Source organism: Eubalaena glacialis, chromosome 3 (assembly GCF_028564815.1).
Source record: "Eubalaena glacialis isolate mEubGla1 chromosome 3, mEubGla1.1.hap2.+ XY, whole genome shotgun sequence".
Classification (NCBI taxonomy): Eukaryota; Metazoa; Chordata; class Mammalia; order Artiodactyla; family Balaenidae; genus Eubalaena; species Eubalaena glacialis.
The window spans coordinates 44,706,291-44,726,333 of NC_083718.1; the positions used below are offsets into that span (position 1 = coordinate 44,706,291).

At 36.4% G+C, this 20,043-nt stretch overlaps 1 protein-coding gene across 4 annotated transcripts in view; it reads left to right on the forward strand.

Moving 5' to 3' along the window:
• The window catches only part of RPS6KC1 (ribosomal protein S6 kinase C1), a 212,376-nt gene that overhangs the window by 160,701 nt on the left and 31,632 nt on the right, over positions 1–20,043 (forward strand). For 3 of the 4 annotated variants that reach the window (XM_061185594.1, XM_061185595.1, XM_061185596.1), the window contains 2 exons: positions 10,060–10,107; positions 11,330–11,462. In XM_061185594.1, the coding sequence (XP_061041577.1) occupies positions 10,060–10,107; positions 11,330–11,462 (181 nt within the window). Of the gene's footprint in view, positions 1–10,032; positions 10,108–11,329; positions 11,463–20,043 lie in introns of all 4 variants that reach the window. The other variant, XM_061185597.1, reaches the window with a different exon arrangement.

Sequence of the window (20,043 nt, forward strand, 5' to 3'; positions counted from 1 at the left end):
AGCATTTGGATCTGAGAAGAGCCTCCTAAGTGGATGTTTTTCCTAGCTCTTCAGCATTTCTGTTTTAAACTCGATTTCTCTGTTTTTTATATTCTGCCTTTTGCTATATTTATATCCTGTTTTCTTACAAAGACACACCATGTCCTTTGGAAGCATGTTTTATGAAGTAATAGATGTATAGGCCTAGGATTTGAAAAATTATACAAAGTAAAACTCTTTTTTCATATATATAAAAAAGACATTTCTGTGATAGCTTTATTGTTCACTAAATCATTAACCTCACATCCTAGTATGAGACATCATTGAGGAATGGCTCACATTCATTGACATTTGGCTAACAGGAATATGAGATTTAAAATTCATATTTGTGGTTGAAATAATTACTCCCTGGATTATTTTCTGGAGAATCACATGTATTTTGCATTGCCCTAGGGCAGGACTAGATTTAGCTATTCGCCTAAGGATAAATAATCCAGGTGTTGGCCGAGTGACTTTTAGAGAAACATTTTTTTTTTAAGATTTTTTTGATGTGGACCATTTTTAAAGTCTTTATTGAATTTGTTACAATATTGCTTCTGTTTTTATGTTTTGGTTTTTTGGCCACAAGGCATGTGGGAGCTCAGCTCCCCAACCAGGGATCGAACCCGCACCCCCTGCACTGGAAGGTGAAGTCTTAACCACTGGACCACCAGGGAAGTCCCGAGGAACATCTTTAAAATCCTTTTTATCTTTTCTGATCCTGATAAAACAATCTTTGCCAACCATATTTCAATGCCCCGTGGAGGAATGAAACAATGTGGGAATGACTGGCCTTTGAATTTTGAGTAAATTACTTGTATTTGCACATCTCTTTTAGCACCACCAAAATATGCTTATTTTCTTTTTTTAACGTTATGATTCATAATATATTCGTAACATCTTGGAAGATAAAGTTACTTTGGTAACATTTACTCTACTTTTAGCTATCACAATGACAAACTGTGATCTTTTAAAAAATCATCACGATTATTATTGAAGTTGCTAAGTATACAGAGGCATGAATTGTGTTCCCGTGGAGCATACACGCACAACAGTATTGTATTTGATTATAGAAACTGTAGATAGTTGTGCTTAACAGGTTGTATTCAATTTAAATAGAGGTCAGGACAAATGGGCTTTGTTATGACAGTTCTTAGGGTACATGAATGTTTAATAATGCCCTAGTTTTAAATTAATGTATAACTAATTCGCTGTGGAAGCTTGGAAGAATTTTTAAAAATCAGGATTAAGATTAGAATGAATGCAAACTAAATGTATCTTCTGCCATTTTAAAATCAAGAATTAAAAGGTGCTTTATATATTCTAAAAAATACTTTCTATGTTGCTTTTCTTCTAACTACATTTAAGATACCAAAAAAACCAACCCAGGAATCAAAGATGATGTATAAGAAAATTTCATATAAGTGCATTTCTTTTAAGATGAATATATAGCCAGGTTCTTGAGATTCTCTGTTTGTAGTAATTTAAAAGACACCGCAGTATTTTGTTTCTACATGAGGTATTGTGGTGAATATAATCATTACCTTAAATAAATGACATTTTTGAGTAGCCAGAAATCAGGCTTTTTAATTGCTATTTTGTGGATTTTATAAAACCTCATCTCAAAGTGCATTTACCTTGGGTAACATTTGGATTGTGGATATGATGGTACACAGAAAGCAAACCTTTCAAAGCAAAGTACCGTATTTTATGACTACCTAAAAATATATATATACCTTTATTATTATTTCATAGACTGAACACACCTTCAATTTATATTTCATTTTATTTATTGTATGCTTGCTTTGTATAAAATTATAGGGGATTTAAAAAGACTAGCCACCTCTCCCCTTTTTTTAAAGGAAAAAATCATCACATTTACTTAAGTAAATTCCGTTAGAGGTAGTATTTCTCTTGTCTTTTTGTTCAGCCACTAGAGTCCCTTGTGACCTTGGGTATGTATTCTAAGAGGTGACTGATGGTTCGTGATGTTCTGAATTTTCTGGTAGCTTGCCTGTTGCCTGCCCCTAGGTTTGTCATCACCCTTATGCTGACTTACGCAGTATTCCTTCAGTCTCTTATCTCCAGGCTTTGATGCATATGTTCTGAAGGTGGCCACAGTGACTTTGGGTAGCAGCAGATGGTGAACCTTCAGGCTGCCACCGGCTATACTGGTGTTAAGTTGGAAAGTTAACGTTTGATGAAGAATCAGTAGTGCATATGAAAGGGCTTTCGCTGCTGAAATATCTTTTAATTAAAAAATTAGCATACTCAAACCTTTGTAAATGTCTGGGCATTAAAAGAAATCTAAAATTAGTTGTTTTCTTATACAGGAGTTCGTTATTTACCACCAGCTTAGATTTGTGTTGCTTGCTAGTCTTAACTGTGGTTCTTTCCCCTGCCCCTGCCCCAATGTGCTTGTCGTTAAGGCAGATAACAGAATTAGGTAAACGGAACTGGGATGTTTTGGGGAGTTAAATGTGTTTGGATAAACATTTAAAGTATATATATATATATAATTTTACATTTCCTTATTCTATTATTATATTTAACATCTTTATTGGAATATAATTGCTTTACAATGGTGTGTAAAGTATATTTTGATTTATGGTAATTTGGCATTTAATAATTGGAAAGAAATGTGGATCTTACGTACTACTTCCATACAATCCTAGTAGATTAGTTCTGTTGTTCCTACCTTTGAAGATATTTCTAGGTTATGTAGAAGCCTAAAGAACTTAGCCCGCTTCAAAAGATATTTCTCCTTGCTCTAAGTTGGTCGGTGATGTTTTGGCTTTGCTATCAGTCCACAAAGCAGTACCCTTTTTGATTGTTTGTTCACTTAGTTCATGATATTGTGCTATGTTGGAAGTTCTAGCACAAATAAAGCACTGGTAAGACTCCAAATAATTTTTTTCTGTTCCCTTTACATCACAGGGGTACCTTTTATGCTTTGCTGAAAATAGATTCTTGAGAGTAGTAAATGAAAATGTCCTTTAGGATAGAGTTGTAAGTATCCATGTCAAATTTTACTTTTCATACTTCAGTTCTTATCAGTGAAACAACTTTTGTGAGCATATGACCATTAAGAACAGATTGATTTCATGGCATAACAGGTGAGAAGTTCCTCTACACAGTCTGTTCATGCTGATGCGCCTGATGCTGCAACTTCTCATGGACAGAAGTGGTAGGCTGAGTATGTTTTGCTTTTGGAGTTGCTGGGCAATGGTACAGGGAACATTGCTAACCTTCTGATGTCAAAGAAAGAGAAAGTTAGACCCCAGAGGGGAGAATTGTTGGTATTAAAGGTCACCTAGTACTCTTTGTTTTCTGGTAGTTAAATTTTTTATAAGATTATCTCATGAGCATAAGGTATGGAATTAACAATCAACAGTAGAAATACATTTTGAATATTCTAAGCATATAAAATGAGATGGGTTTTAGCAATAAATATAAATAACATTTGATTATCATCATGTGGTATTGACAGGGAGAGCAAAGGTTTAGTGCTTTAGGTTTGTTGTTCAAAACCATTTCAACAGAAGAATAACATTACTAGCTCCTATAATGCTGCCAAGATGAGTTTAGTTAATAACTCATCTAATAATGGTCAAGTTAAGTGTGGGCTTTTTTTTAAAAGAGAGTACAGTAAGTATAATCTTATTTATCTGGAACTATGTTGAAAAAGACTCTCTAACTTGTGGAACTGGGCTTCTCTGTTTTCTCTGGCTTCTTTATTATGTTGATCCCGTTCTTTTCTGGTATGTTTGTTTATGTGTGAATTCCCAGCAGTATAACTTGCACAACAGAAGTCCATTTAGATGACATCCTGTCAACACGAATGGTACTGTGACACCGTTAAGGGAAACGCTGTTTGTCTGGTATGGCTATCTCTGTAAGCTTTTCTTAAACATTAAAAAAAACACTTTTATTAATTGTTCTGGAGTCCTGTGAAGTAACTGGCACCAAAGTAGAGATAGATATTCCCTCAGATAACCCAGGTAGTCTTTCTTTTTAAAGGAATTGGAGTTGAATTTACTTTTAGAGACTTACAGACTTTGAATGTCAACCCTTAAATTAAGTATCTAAAAAAATTAAAAAATGGGTGGCACATAGTCTTCACTGAAGGGAACTATCCATGATTCCTCACCACAATCATAGTGTCTTTATTGCTATTTGTCTCTTTTCTTTTCTCCAAATTTATTTTTCATATGCTTAAAAAAACCTCATCATTTGATACTTTTTATATATTCCCCAACCTCTGCTATCTTTGCAGAGGTGGTACCTAGTTAAATATTGGGCCTTCCCCATTCTAGTTAACAAAATTGACTTATAATCAATTGGAGCTTTTCCTGCTACTGTTGGGAAAGAAGAGTAGGCAAGTCTCATTGTGCTGGTGGAATTGAGGAGCAGATGAGGCTAATCCTGAAGGGATAAGTTGTCTGTTTTTTGTGGTTTTTTTCCCAGTTAGGAACAGTGATTCTATATATTACCACGGGCAAAGATGAAGTAATCTCTCCTCTTAGACCATATGCTAATATAGTGCTGATAAGTAAGTGTGAAAAATGAAAGGGAAAAATACATTAATTGTATTCTTTCAATAAGGTATGCTATCCAAGATAATTATTTCATGACAGGTTTAGTTATAGTACTTGTTTTATCATGAAATAAAAGATGGTTTTAGGAGTCTTTTATTGGAAAGACAATTGTATCAAATTAGTACCAAATTAGATTTTTGTCTTTATAAAGGTGAGCAAACCCATGAAGCAGTTTTTAAATTGATATGTTCTAGTCCACAAATGAACAAATTCTGTTTGAGGGTTAAAGAAGCTATTATTTTGTCCTTTATGCTGACAGCTTCATTACAGATCGGCCTACTGTTGGCATTAAAAAAATGTTTGGCTCCTTATGATCTTTGTGCATGCAACTATAATATTAATGCAGCGCCATAGCACTGTTCATTAAGAAATGACTCTAAATGAGATTGAAGCATGTAAATTTGGAAAGATACAGATGTTAAATGCAGTCGTTTCTCTTTGTATACAGCCGTATGGCTAATAATTTCCAAGTGGCTAAAGCTCTTGTTAGCAGGAGTGCTGGTGTGTTAAGAATGGCTCTATAAATAACTTTAAGAACTGAAGTTGAAGGTGCTTCTTTTAAAGACTACTGTTAACTAAACATTATTGCCAAACAGATGGAAAGCATTCACCAGCCTGATGTTTTTAGGTCTAATTATATTATCACCAGCCCTGTACGGCTCAGTTGAAGAGGTGTATCCAGAGGCCAATTTATAATCATTTAGCCAACACCTGTTTGGGAGAAATTGACAGTCAAAGGGCACATTTAAAAAAAATCACATATGTTCTTGTGTTTATTGCCTCAATGTGAACATTGTCTAGTTGCAGACAAACTTGGTAGGAGAAGAAAGTAAATGTAAACAAAGCAGCCCTTCTCAGCCATGTTTATCGATCTTAATTTGGCCTTTTTATCTGATCCACTTCATGCTTCATGGCTAAGTGAGACCAGCAAAGAGCTATCACTCCTGATTTATGCCGGTACATTCTGTTCAGTCGATTAAGAAGTTTCTGGTAGAAAAAAGTTCTTTGCTTTGTACAGCTTCCTTACCTTTTACCTAGTGAAACGTTTTGTATTTCACATAGAAGTATGTTATTTAAATTAGGATTGGAATCTGATGAATAGCTTAAAAGAGTCACAACTTGATGTGAAAACAGATGAGATTTAAGGAATACTGAATGTCTTCACAGACTCAGTAGATGTTTATTGAGCCCTCCTTTACAGAGGTGTGCCCCCTTTTGCACTCATGATATGTTAATTTAACTGTCAAGGTTCAAGTTCTTTGAATGTGCTTCCATGCCTAGGAGGTTCAAGATTGGTGGTGAATACAGCTCCGAGGGAAATTATGGGCAAATAGGTCTACCCTCTCTGAAAATAGTTCAAACCTGATGATCCTACTAACTCTTTCATTTTAGTGTTTTTCCTTCTTCTGACATATTTCTCTTTGGAAAGACATGTATATGTTGCCTCCATTTTCTTATCACCCATTACTAACTCAGAGTAGTTGGCTTCTGTCCCCACCAGTTGACTGCAAAATGTAGTATTGAAAGTTATCAGTGACTTCCTAACTGCCTTAGGCAGTAGTCCCTTCTTAGTCCTCATTCTTCATGGCTTCTCTTTGTTGTTTGGCACAGGTGATTACTCTCATTTTAAGCATTCTCTTTTCCTGATGTCTGAACCACTATATTTTCTGGGGTTTTTGGTGTATTTCTCACTGTACTTTTGGTTGTTATTGTGTTATATACCCTCAGTATTCCAGCTATGTATACACAGATGTAAATAGTATAGTTTAGCAGTTAAAGAGGAAGAGCCCTGGAGCCAGATTGCTGGGTTTAAATTTCACCTCTAGCATGTCTTAGCTTTGTGAGCATGGGCAGGTTAACAGTTTTATGTTTGTTTTCTCCTCTGTAATATTGGTTAATAAAAGTATACCTACCTTGGAACGTCCCTGGCTGTTCAGTGGTTAAGACTGCGCTTCCACTGCAAGGGGCGCGGGATCGATTCCTGCTTGGGCAACTAAGATCCCACATGCCGTGTGGTGTGGCCAAAAAGGAAGAAAAAAAAGTATACCTACCTCATTGGATTGTTGAATGAATTATGTGATTTAATTCCTTAAACCCCATCACAGTGCCTGCTATAAAGTGAGCATTCCATTGGGGTACTTCCTCATGTCTTTAGCTGTTATTTTTATGGAGATAGCTCAGTTACTGTACATCTTTAGTCCTGACTTATTTTCTAAGCTCCATTCCCAAATTGCTGTCTACCTTCCAAACTTTTACACCTAAATTCATTCACATATGTTTATTGAACAATTACTGTGGGAGACGGATAGGTTATGTGTTGGAGGAAATAAATTTCTGCCCTGTATTAGCTGTCTATCGCTGCGTTACAAATTACCACAAACTTCGCAGCTTGAAACAACTAAATTTATTATGTCAAAGTTCTTTGGATCAGAGGTCTGACATGGGTTGCATTGGGCTAAAATCAAGGTGCTGGCAGGGCTGCATTCCTTACTGGAGACTCTGGGAGAAAATCCACTTTCAAGCTCATTCAGGTTGTTGGCTGAATTCTTTTCTTTGTGGTTGTAGGACTGTGGTTGCTGGCTCTCAACCAAGGGTTGGTCTTTGTTCCTAGAAGCTGCCTGCTCCTTCTCATGCTTACTGTGAGCTCCTAGAGGCCTCTTTCCAGTGCTTACATGTGGACCTCTGTATCCAGCAACAACGCGTCCCTCTCATACTTCGAATCCCTCTGATTTCCCCTTCTGCCGTATCATTTTTGTACTGTCCAGTTCCGGACAGAGACAGTTCTCTAAGAGGTCATGTGATTTGATTAAGCCCAGTCAGATATCCAGGGTAATCTGTTTTAAGGTCTGTACCCTAATTACATCTGCAGAGTCCTTTTTGCCAGTAACATAACATATTCACAAGTTATGGAGATTAAAATACGAGTGTCTTTGGCGACTGTTATTCTGCTTACAACATGCTGATAAAAAGCTTGAAATCTGGTTGGGATATAGACAAGTGACCAAATAAAACCAAACTGAAGAGGCTGGTACCATATACAGTGGGAGAACAAAGGAAGAAAAGTGTCAGTAACATTTGAGCTGAATATGGAAAGATAAGTGCTTGTTTGATAAGGGGCTGGGTGAACATTTCAGGGAGAAGAAGCAATAATAGTGATAGCAATAATAGTAATAACTGGCTGTACCAAGCAATTTTAAAGATTATCTCACTGAAATTCTCACAAATGGTAGATACTATTATTATCTACCGTTGTAGCCTCTACAGATGAAGTTATAGTATCTTCACATGTGGAGTAGGAATGGTAAAACTATCTTATTGGGTAATTGAAAGAATTAACAATGATTACACATGACTAAAACATAGCACATATTAAACACTTAAAACATGGTAGGCGAAAGAGAGTAGAAGGTGGAGGAGAGAAATACTTAGGAGGTAGAATTGACTGGACTTGGTCACTGGTTATGAAGGTGGGGGGCAGGGGAGAATTCACGGTGACTTAGGGAGCTTTTTGATTTGGGGCATTCCATGGGTGGTGGTATTATTCAATATGGTAAGAGGTGAAGCGGGGTTTTGTTTTAGTGGGGACAGGGCTTTGGGAAGAGGAAGGGATGAGTTTAGGAGGTATCTGTGGGAATATTCAATTGAAATTAAATGGAGTTAAATAGTTTAGGTCAAGCACTCAGAAGAGGGGTCAAAGATGAAGTTGTCACCATTACTTCAAATTCATCAGGTCTTAAACAGGTTCCTCTTTGTAACTCCCGTTTCTTCTCACCATTCTTTTATTTATTTATTTATTTATGTATTTATTTATTTAACATCATTATTGAGGTATAACTGCTTTACATTGTTGTATTAGTTGCTGCTGTATAACAAAGTGAATCAGCTATATGTATACATATATCTCCATATCCCCTCCCTCTTGTGTCTCCCTCCCACCCTCCTTATCCCACCCCTCTAGGTGGTCACAAAGCACCGAGCTGATCTCCCTGTGCTATGTGGCTGCTTCCCACTAGTTATCTATTTTACATTTGGTAGTGTATATATGTCCATGCCACTCTCTCACTTTGTCTCAGCTTCCCTTTCCCCCTCCCCATGTCCTCAAGTCCATTCTCTACGTCTGCGTCTTTATTCCTGTCCTGACCCTAGGTTCTTCAGAACACTTTTTTTTTTTTTTTTTAGATTCTATATATATGTGTTAGCATATGGTATTTGTCTTTCTCTTTCTGACCATTCTTTTATTTTTCTAAGCTTAATATCTTCTTTTACCCTTGACTCCCAACTCTCTGGAGGGGGTGGGGAAAAAAAGCCCTGTTTACAGTGTTTGCAGATTTCTGTGGTGTAAATTCTCCCGCGATGGCCCATTTCGGACTCTGGCTGCTTTTGTGCTGCAACGGCGGAGTTGAATAGCTGCAACAGAGACCGTGTGGGCCTGCAAAACCTTAAATATTTACTACCTGCATCTTTCCAGGAAAAGTTTGCCCACCTCTGCTATAGTGTCTCCAAAATGATAAGATTAACATAATATAAAATATATAATATAAATATTAAAATGTTTATAAAATATAAACTATAAATATAAATATTAATATGGTAGCATAATTCCCTATCTCTATTCACTCTTTTTTTCACCAGGATGGGTGCAGGGGGAGTGGATAGTTTGAGGGGGCAGTGTGTGAGATTATGAGGGGTCTTGAGGTCATTGTTTTGGATGTGTGCTTTTTCTCTGAATGAGAAGTGACATGATATAACTTATGTTTTTGAAAGAAAACCCTGCCTGCTATTTTGAGAATAGACCATAGGGCAGCAAAGATGGAAGCAGAGAAATCTGTTGGGACACCATTGTTATAATCCAGGTAAATCTTTGTTTCATTCAGGGTAATAGCTGTGGAAGTGGTGAGGTGAGTTCAGATTCTGGACACAATTTGAAGATAGAGCTGGCAGGATTTGCTGATGGGAAAAGAGGAGTTAAGGATGAGTCCAGGATGGAGAAGTAGCACCAGAATGGTGCCTTGGGTTAGAGCCTGGGTTATTGAGATCACATTGTAGCAAGTTGCTACATTAGAGGTTTTAGGAAGAAAACTGAGACTTCAATTTCTATAAAAAAAATTTTTTTTTAACTTGTTTTTTAACCATATATGTTTCATGAGGAAAAGTTCTTTTTCTAAAATAATTCTTCCTTTTAAGAAATATATTTTAAAATAAATCTAGGAAAATGTAGTAGTGTTCCTAAAATATGGCATTTTTAGAAAGGAAACACACTTTTAGATAAGACTGTTTTAATCCTGTGATTTGGCGACTTAAAAAAAATCTATTCAGAAATTAACAATTTTGGCAGAGTCAATTTCAGCACTTCCCCCCAAACCTTTAAAGTATAGTTTCAAAAAGTTATGAGTTCATGTTTCATTGTATTGTAAAGAGATTATTACTCATGTCTTTTATGTAGGTTTTACTTGTAATGGATACAAGGACAGAACAGACATTCATTCTAAAAGTAAGTAGAATTTTTCTGTTTAATGAATTTAGAAATTTATTTTCAAATTATGCTTCTGAAAGAAAATATTTAATTTTTTTCTGGGTGTTTGAATGTTCTTTTATGTTTGCAGTGATCTGTATTTATTTTACTTTGTGTCCTTCCATCACAGTGGATAAATACTCTATAGCATACATTTAAAAAGAGCCTTAGGTTATAGAGTATGGAGGAAATAACTTGGATAAGTTGAAGACTCATTTTATGCTGTTAAATGTATAGTGTATAACTTAAATACGTCTCTAGTACATTTTGCATAGTATGTGAAGACCACACGCAGTCATACCTTTGATTATGATTATAGTTCTTAAGAGCTGAAATTTTGCCTTAAAGTCTTTGTTGCAGGTATTTGGGAGAGTGTTATCTACATCCCTGGCCCTGTCTTTTTTCTAAATTCAATTTTGATTCTCTGTATTACTCAATTTGTAATTAAATGAATAAAGGAAGAAAACCCCCTCAATTTTGTAATTTCAAAATCATATTTGAAGTGGATTGTGATAGTACATATTCTAAAAGTATCCTAATTTAAGCATTTCCACAGCATCCAGAATTAATGAATTTCAGATTAGTTTTATATTTTTCTGATATTTTTTCTTTTACTTATCAGCATGGCAGTTGGTCACATTGACATATACTGAAATAAATTTATTTTTATGAGTATACTTTATCACTGGCATTTTCTCAGATTTTTAAACCAGGATATGACAGCAGAAACTACACATACCTTGTTCCTTTGGAGAAAACTTAAAATGATCTTTGTACTTTTTTGGAATAGAATTTTAAAACTGCCCGTTTAATCTAGGAATGCCTTTTGTGTCTCAGGAATTTGAATTGATCTCACGATGTCTGCTGCTTTAAAGATATACATAAGTAAAATAAAACTTAAGAAAAGGTCATAGAGAAATAACTGTGTGTCATCCTGATGACTTAGTTTGAGAGCATCTCTAATAAAAACACTGACCCACGTAATTGATTTTAATGGCAGCTTTGTGGCATCTTCCGTTCTCTGGATTCATGCCAGATGCCATCAGCAGAGCCTCCAGGGACTGAGGGGCATAGAGCAGCAGATGAGTGGTTTCTCTGAAGCCCAGGGTAACTCGGATAGATTAGTTTGGTTGATAAACACAGAGCACAGCAGGCTCCAAAGGCAACTGAGGGTACAACTGACCTTTTTGTTCTCTGTCAGGGTCTAAGGAAAAGCAGTGAATACAGCAGGAACAGAAAGACCATCATCCCCCGCTGTGTGCCCAACATGGTGTGTCTGCACAAGTACATCATTTCTGAGGAGTCGGTATTTCTTGTGCTGCAGCATGCGGAAGGTTGGTTTGTAGTTTAAATTGTTTGTGGAGTGAAGAATGTCACCTGCTTAGCTTTTTAGTTTCTATAATGTCCTTCTTACTTCTGTCATTACTTGAGCGGATAAAACATAGGAAACACGTGTGAGAAATTGTTTCCTTATTCCTCTGCTCTCCCTTCCTAGTTGGAGTTGTGAGGGAGAATGAAAGCCCAGGCGAGAAGCAGATTTCATTTGAACTGTAGTAACATTCTTAGATATACTTAACTACTTACTCACTCCTAGGATTGGTCCAATATGATGAGAACTTTAATGCGAATGTGTGCTAAGGGAACTAAGTTTTATTTTAGGGATTTCTCTTGTTTTCTGCTGAGAAGATACACTAATGTTAGATGACAAAATGAAGAGCATCCCCTGAAGAATTAATTAATTACCTCCTTTTTTAGAAGGCGTAGGTATTTGCTTAACATTTGACATTACCTAGTTATTCTGATCTGGGTTTTTACGAATACAGCCATTGGCATCACATATGGGTACAAAGCAAAGGCACAGTGCTCTGCCTTCAAACTGTGAAATTTCAGCTCTTAGTAAAGGGAACAGGTGGCAAAAAAATACTATATTTTGGTTTGTTTTTGCCCTTTAACACCTAAATTTAAATAAATAGTCTTTTATGTAGAATGAACACAGCATGTAAATATTAATCCACAAAATAAATATTGCCTTTTGGCTTTTGAGAGGTGTTCTTAAAATAGTAAAGAAAATTAAATTATTTTCCATATTTCATGAAGGTGTTGTTATTATTTTAACATTACTGAGAATAAAGAACTACTGTGCTTTAGTAATAGGCATAACATTTGAATTGAATGCATTTTCCCAGGAAAATGAGTCATTGCTTTGTGGAATGAGGTCTCGTATGATAACTAATGTAAGATTTTTGGCGGGGGCAATAAACTATTAATATTGTTTATTATGAAGTACAGCACAAGATAACTACAGATGGAGGGAAGACCTCCATATGTAGTATTTGATAGGAAATTCAGAAGGGGCTTCATGGTCTCTCAGGTATTAAGAGAGTTAATTGCGTGTGTGAATTGGATAACTAATTCACCTTTGTTCAGATATTATAGACAGCTTTTATCCGAGGATACCAGTGCATTACAGACATTATTGAATTAGAGGTCATGTCATCTGATAGCGAAATACAGCCACCTCTGGTGTGGAACAAAATAACTTGCGTAGTAATAATCCATAATAATTTAGAACAAGGTCAGTAGGATGAATGTAATTATAGTCAATATTCTATTACGCAGTGTGGATTACTCATGTTGGAGATTATCTGTGGCAAATTTTCAATCCTACTGTACCTCTGCTATTTGCAGCTTCTTCTTCCTGTTTTTCCTTTTCCTTCTCCAAATACAATACTTCATTTTTTCTTGGGCCATCTTCTCACCTTCTCTTACACTTCCCAAAGCTGATATTTCAACTGATTTTACTTTGCTACTATAGAAAATGTTTATAATATGCTTTAAACCCATAGACATGTGGCTTTCAAATTTTCCACTGTTTTAGATTATCTTTACCAAGTCTCTTTCCTTTATTGTTGACCATGCCTGACTTTGAATGGTTATGTGACCATAGAATTTGTCCTGGATTATTTAAACTTGGGGGGTGGGCAGGAATATCTTTTGGCTACTCATTTCAGGTGTTTATTGTTTAATTTTAAGAAGATTTTATAATACAAATATATTGGATTATGGTGTAAATAGGGACTCTGGATTCATTAAATATTCAGCAAATTTATTGAGCATGTACTATCTATTAGGCTTTCTTTTAGGTGAACAAAACAGGAAAAGAGTGACTTTTTGAAACTTACATTCTTCTTGGGGAGAGTCAAACAGAAAAACAAAAGCGTGATAATATTGGCTAATAATAGGGACCATACTCATCTTTAACACAGAGAACTCTAATCGAGAATGACTGGGGGACTACTTTAGACTAGTCAAGGAAGCCCGCTCTAAGAAGGTGACATTTAAGAGGAGTTCTGAATGACAAAAGAAATAACCGTTTGGATGTAAGGGGGAAACCCATTCTAGGTATAGGGATCAGTGTAAGAAATCGAAGGCAAAAAGAAACTTGCAATGTTTGATGAACAAGAAAGGAGACCATTCAGTTGGAGTCTGGTAGGTGAAGGCAGTGGTGGTATATGAAGCTATTGGAGAAGCAGGCAGGAGCACGGTAAGGGCTTTGGCTTTCATTCGAGTGCATTGGGAGACCATTGGACATTTTAAGCAGTGACAATGTCTGATCTACATTTAAGAAAATCACTCTGACTGTTGTATGTGGAATGGATTATAGAAAGGCAAGAGGAGAAGCAATGAAGGGTAATAAAGTAGTTTGGGCAAGAGATGATGATGGCATGGCCTTCTGGGTTACTTGTGGAGTTGCTCTGAGGGTAGTCAGTGGGACCTGTGATGGATTTGAGGTTAGGGAGAGAAGAATCTAGGATAATTTCCTGGATTTGGCATGAGCAGTCAAGTGAACTGGCTGATGGACAGTGTGTTACCTTTTTACATGTCAGTGGTACTTTCTTTGTTACCTCTGTGAATTAGGAGGTTGTGCATATATCATAAAAACATCACTTTCATATACGTGAATAGCTATTACTGAAAAAGTAAACACTGAAGAATTGTTTTCTCCATAATATGAATCCTTGAATATTTATGATTTGGGCTTTAACTTCCCTTTGCTTAACAGAACTATTCATGATTCACATGAGTCTCTTGGACTAATTTTCGTAACATTTTTAATTCATTCATTTAGAAATATATGGAGTGCTCTCTGGGATACAGGCTTAGTTCTAACATGGCAGTGAGCAAAATAAAGACTCTGCCCACATGGAGCTTGCAGTATAGAGGCAGAACAGACAATAAGCAAATATATAAGTAAATATATGAGGGAATGCCAGAAGGGTGAGTTGGGGGTTGTTATTTTATATAGAGTGGTCACCTTATTAAGAAGGAGACATTTGGCCAATGACCATTTGGAAATGAGAGAGGGAGCAGATGTGGACATGGGAGGGAAGAGTATCTTGGCAAGAGGGAACAAGTACATAGGCCTGGAGGCAAGAGTGCATTTGCTGTACAAGAAACAGCAAGGTCAAGTGTGGCTGGAGCAGAATGGGAAGAGTGGTGGGAAATGGTACCAGAGAAGTGGGGAGGCAGGTGGGCAGATCCGGCGTGGTCTTCTAGGCCACTTTAAGAACATAGTTTTTATTCTGAATGGATAGGAAGACCCTGGGGTATATTGAGCAGAGTAGTGACAAGGTAGGGATTACTCTGATTGCTTGGTGGAAAATAGAATCTAGGAGGGCAAAGGCAAAAGCAGGGAGACCAGTTTGGAGGTTGTTGCAGCACTCCAGGTGAAATCGACGCTGGCTTCCACAAAGCATTAGTGGTGGAGGTGGTGAGAAATGCTTATTAGATTCTGAATGCATTCTGAAGGTAGAACTGACGTGATTCTGCCTTGTATGACTCCATGGTTTTGGGCTTAAATAACTGAAAGAATGGTTTCTATTTACTAAGATGAGGAAAACTGTGGGAGGAGTAGATTTAGAGGGAAAAACCAGAGATTCAGTGTTGGACATGTGAGTTTGAGATGCTTATTAAATTTCCAGGTGGTGTCGAGTAGGCAGTTGGATATGCCAGACAGGATTTTAGGAGAGAGGTTTAAAATGTTTATTGTTCCTATTAATGGATTTCTTATTTTAACTCTGTTTGAAGAAGAAAAGGTGGGAGAAACAAATGTATTCAGTCAAGGCTATATGTGCTATTAAAACTTTAAGTTCCTGAGATTAGGGATTATGATTCATCATATAGATATATGTATATATATATATATATATATATATATATATCCCAGCATTTATAGGAATGCTTGGTACATAGAAGGTGCTCAGTGTATAATTGCTCAATACTGACTAAGAAAAGATGAATGACTAGGTTACAAGAAAGTGATTGGAAAAGCTTCCAAGCAAATGGGTGGGGGATGGGAAAGAGTTTCTCCTCAAGTTAAGAGGGGACCAAAGGGATGAAATGATTCTCTTTTTATTAACTAGTTTTAAAAAGAAATTATAAAACTAATATAGAAAGAAATTCATACTAGATGGAAGTATATAAAGTAGAAATAAAAATTCTTCCTCGTTATTCACTTTAATGCCCATTTCTATTCTCTAGAAATAGAGTGAACGTTTCCAGAAATTTCCTGTGTATATAAACATATACTTCTCCCCCCTACCTGTCTGATTTTTAAAAAAAATATTTATTTATTTTTATTTATTTGGTTGCGTGGGGTCTTAGCTGCGGCAGGCAGGCTCCTTAGTTGCAGCACGCAGGCTCCTTAGTAGCAGCTCCAGGGCTCCTTAGTTGCAGTTTGCCAGCTCCTTAGTTGCATTGCGCAGGCTCCTTAGTTGTGGCACATGAACCCTCACCTGCGGCATGCACATGGGATCTAGTTCCCTGACCAGGGATCGAACTGGTGCCCCCTGCATTGGGAGCGTGGAGTCCTATCCACTGTGCCATCAGGAAAGTCCCTGATTTTTAAAAACATAAATGGATTTTACATATTGTTCTGTAGCTTGCTTTTCCCCCCACCCTAACAGTGTACTTTGGACATCTTTCCTTATCAGTACATATAGGTGTCCACTGAGAGAGGCGGTATAGTATAGTGATTAAAAAGAAGGATCTTAGGGCTTCCCTGGTAGCGCAGTGGTTAAGAATCCGCCTGCCAATGCAGGGGATATGGGTTCGAGCCCTGGTCCGGGAAGACGCCACATGCCGCGGAGTAACTAAACTCGTGCGCCACAACTACTGAAGCCCGCAAGCCTAGAGCCCGTGCTCCGCAACAAGAGAAGCCACGGCAATGAGAAGCCCGCGCACGGCAACGAAGAGTAGCCCCTGCTCGCCACAGCTAGAGAAAGCCCATGCACGGCAATGAAGACCCAATGCAGCCAAAAATAAATAAATAATTAAATAAAAATTAAGGGGGAAAAAAAGAAGGATCTTAGAGCCAGACTATGTTAGCTTGAAGGCTGGCTCACAATTTACTAGTTGTGTGACCTTGGGCAAATTATTTAGCCTTTCTATACCTCTGTTTCCTTATTTGTAAAACAGGGATAATAAGAATTACATAATAATTATGTAATTAACTAATAATTACATAGGGTAGATGTGAGGGTAGACGTGAGGATTAAATACTTGGTATATGTAAAGCAGTTATAATAGTGCCTAGTACATGGTAAACACTAAGTGTTTGCAGTATTTCTGTTTGTTTATTTTTGAATAGATACAAGGTATTTGGTATACAAGGTATTTGGTTGTGCAGATTTACCATAATTGATTTAAGTAGTCCCCTGTCTACTGTTGTTTAAATTGTTTCCAGTACTTGTCCCTATATATGTGCATTTTTGTTTTGTTTTGAGAATTATTTGTAAGACAAATTTCTTGAAGTAGAATTGCTGGGTCAAAAGATGATTTTTGATTATGGGTCCATCAATATTTTATCATATGTATTAAATTTAAATTCCAGTTCTGGTCAAGTAAATTGAAAAGATTTTCTTTGTAATCCTGCAGAAAACCAATAGATGAAAATCTAAAGAGAGACAAAAAGAGTTTTTATTAAACCTTATGGATTGCTATTTTCATAGCTTAAAGTAGCTAATATATGCAATTTTATGTGCTTCAACAGGGCTTAGAAAAATGTCATTTATATTCTTAGAGTATTAAAAATTATAAATATTTTAGATATTTTCTATTTATATTTTGTGATTTAGCAATAACAGGATTTTTTTAGGTTAATATTATTAATGTTACAATAATAATGTTGACATTTGTGTAAGTTTGTGTATTAGGCCTGATCTTAACTCTGTAGAAAGTAGAACTCAGCTTCTGTGGAAAGAAACTTCATGGGAATTATGTATTTTTGTAAGTTATGTGGTTTTCATGATTTTGTAATTGAAAAAAGTATATCACAGGACCAAATTTTTGTTTCTATAGCTCCGCATTGAGCATTAAATCTAACTTGGCCCCCAAAAAGGAATGGAAAGAGCTAAAACAGTTTTTTTTCCTCTCTTGAAAATGCAGTTTTTATACTTCACATTAGAGTACTTTTTTAGGCTAGTAACAAATTTCATAAAGAAAATGCCAACAATTACATTAAAAAATTTTAATATAATAATGAAAAGAATGGAATTAAATACGATGCCATGTTTGATTAATCAAATTGGTAAACTTGCTAATATCCAATATAGGTAAGATGCTATGAAGATGGCACTAATACACGTTGCTTGTAGGAGTGGATTCTGGTACAGCTTTTCTATAAAGCAATTTAATGACACATATCAGAAGCATTAAAGATATTTATACTTACTGACCTAGCACTTTCATTTCTGGTATTGTGTCCTGATGAAATAATCAGAGGTGTTAAGTATTTGTAAGCTAAAGTATACATTATTTTAATTCTAATAGCAAAAGACTAGAAGCAACTTAGATGTTCAACAATAGAGGAACATTTAAACACACCATATCTATCTATCTTATGGATATGCTATATAGCCTTTCAAGTTCATATTCTCATGAAATTAGAAAATTTTTTTTTTTTTTTAAATCACTCCACTTCAGTTTATTTATTTATTTATTTATGGCTGTGTTGGGTCTTCGTTTCTGTGCGAGGGCTTTCTCTAGTTGCGGCAAGCGGGGGCCACTCTTCATCGCGGTGCGTGGGCCTCTCATTATCGCGGCCTCTCTTGTTGCGGAGCACAGGCTCCAGACGCGCAGGCTCAGTAATTGTGGCTCACGGGCCCAGTCGCTCCGCAGCATGTGGGATCCTCCCAGACCAGGGCTCGAACCCATGTCCCCTGTATTGGTAGGCAGATTCTCAACCACTGCGCCACCAGGGAAGCCCTAGAAAATGTTTATGATAAGATGTTAGTTGTGAAAAGTCAGAAGATAAATGTACTAATGGTTAATAGTGTTTATGGGTGATTTATATATTCTGATTTTTTTGCTGTTCTGTGTCCTTTTCTATATTAAATTTTTAAAAAATAATAGAACCATGTATCTGTTTTAGAATAAGAAGAAAGTATGACCAAAAATAATGACATTTTTAATTTGTATAAACTTTTCCTTGAAAGGTTTTCAAAAAATTTGTAAAGATGTCATCTTTTTATAACTCAATTTAATAAATATTTAATTCCTATTATTTTACATGCTAGACAGAATCCTCTCCTTGCAGTTATGAAGACCCTGCAGTATGGTAAAAGAGCTAATGAAAGCATAAAAGTAATATTAGTATGAAATAGAATGTTGTAAATGTCATAAGAGGGATGAAGTGATACAGAGGATTCTGAGAAGATAGGAGTTGTATACAGTGAGGGTATGTAAAAAAAAAGTGATAAAAGAAAACAAATTCTGAAGGACCTTCAAGAATGGGTAGGATTTTGACAAGCAGATATTGGCGAAACTAATAAGAAAGACAATTCTAAGTGGTAGGTATAGTTTGAGCAAAAGCCCAGCATGGATTATATGTGGAGAAATTCTATTCAGGTGAAATGTGTGATGAGTTGAGGGAGAGGAACAAATTGTGGGTTGATACTGTATTATTAAGGGTCCAAATGCCTGTATGGAGTTGGTGCGTCGTTCAGTAGGTGGGCGGGGTGGGGGTAGGGTTTGGGTTCTTGGAGAAATGACATGATAAGATCTGTGCTAAAATGGAAGATTACTTGGGCAGCAGTTAGTATGATAGAGTGATACAGGAAGGACTGAAAGTACTGGTCTAGTTGTATCTATAACATTATTCCAAGAAACACAGAGTGGTCAAAGGAATTAAAAGAAGAGGAAGACTGTGGGAAACATGGGTAGATCTTATAGGACTTGGAAACTTGTCAGATATAGGAAGAACAAAGGAGAGAAAATAGTCCAAGTTTTTGTGCCTCAGTAGCTCTGAATTCAGAAAGAAGAAGTGATTTGGGGAGCAAAAATAAAGAATTTTAGCACATTCAATTTTAGATTTGAGCAGCTCATCCAGGTTGAATTAGCCTAAGAATGAATGCAACTTTTCTTAGAACTTTACTAGGTATTGTTCCTTGCTGATCACTGGAACTTTACAGCTATAGATAGTGTCTCCTTTGTGATGGCGTATCCCATTCTGATAAGTTATGATTTGAGTTAACAAGCATTGAGTGAATGCCTATCATGTCCTGCACACTGTATAGGCAGTAGATATATAAAGATGAAAAAGACTTAGTCCTGTCCTCACAGTAGGACAGTTGAACAATATACATCATTTTATTTGGACTGCATACAAGAACCCCAGCTTCAGGGCAGGCATTACTGTTAGTGTGCCACAATGGAGGTATTTGTGATAAGAGGAATGTGGTTATTGTTGTCAAAAGAATCAAAAAAGATGGGATCGTTGCATAGCTTCTTTTGTGTGTGAGTGAGTGAATTTCAAAGCCATATATGAATCTTTAAACTTTAGTTTGAATATGGAGAAATATGAGATACCGAGTATAATCTAGTGATGACAGAAAGTTAGCTAAGAAGAAGCAAGAG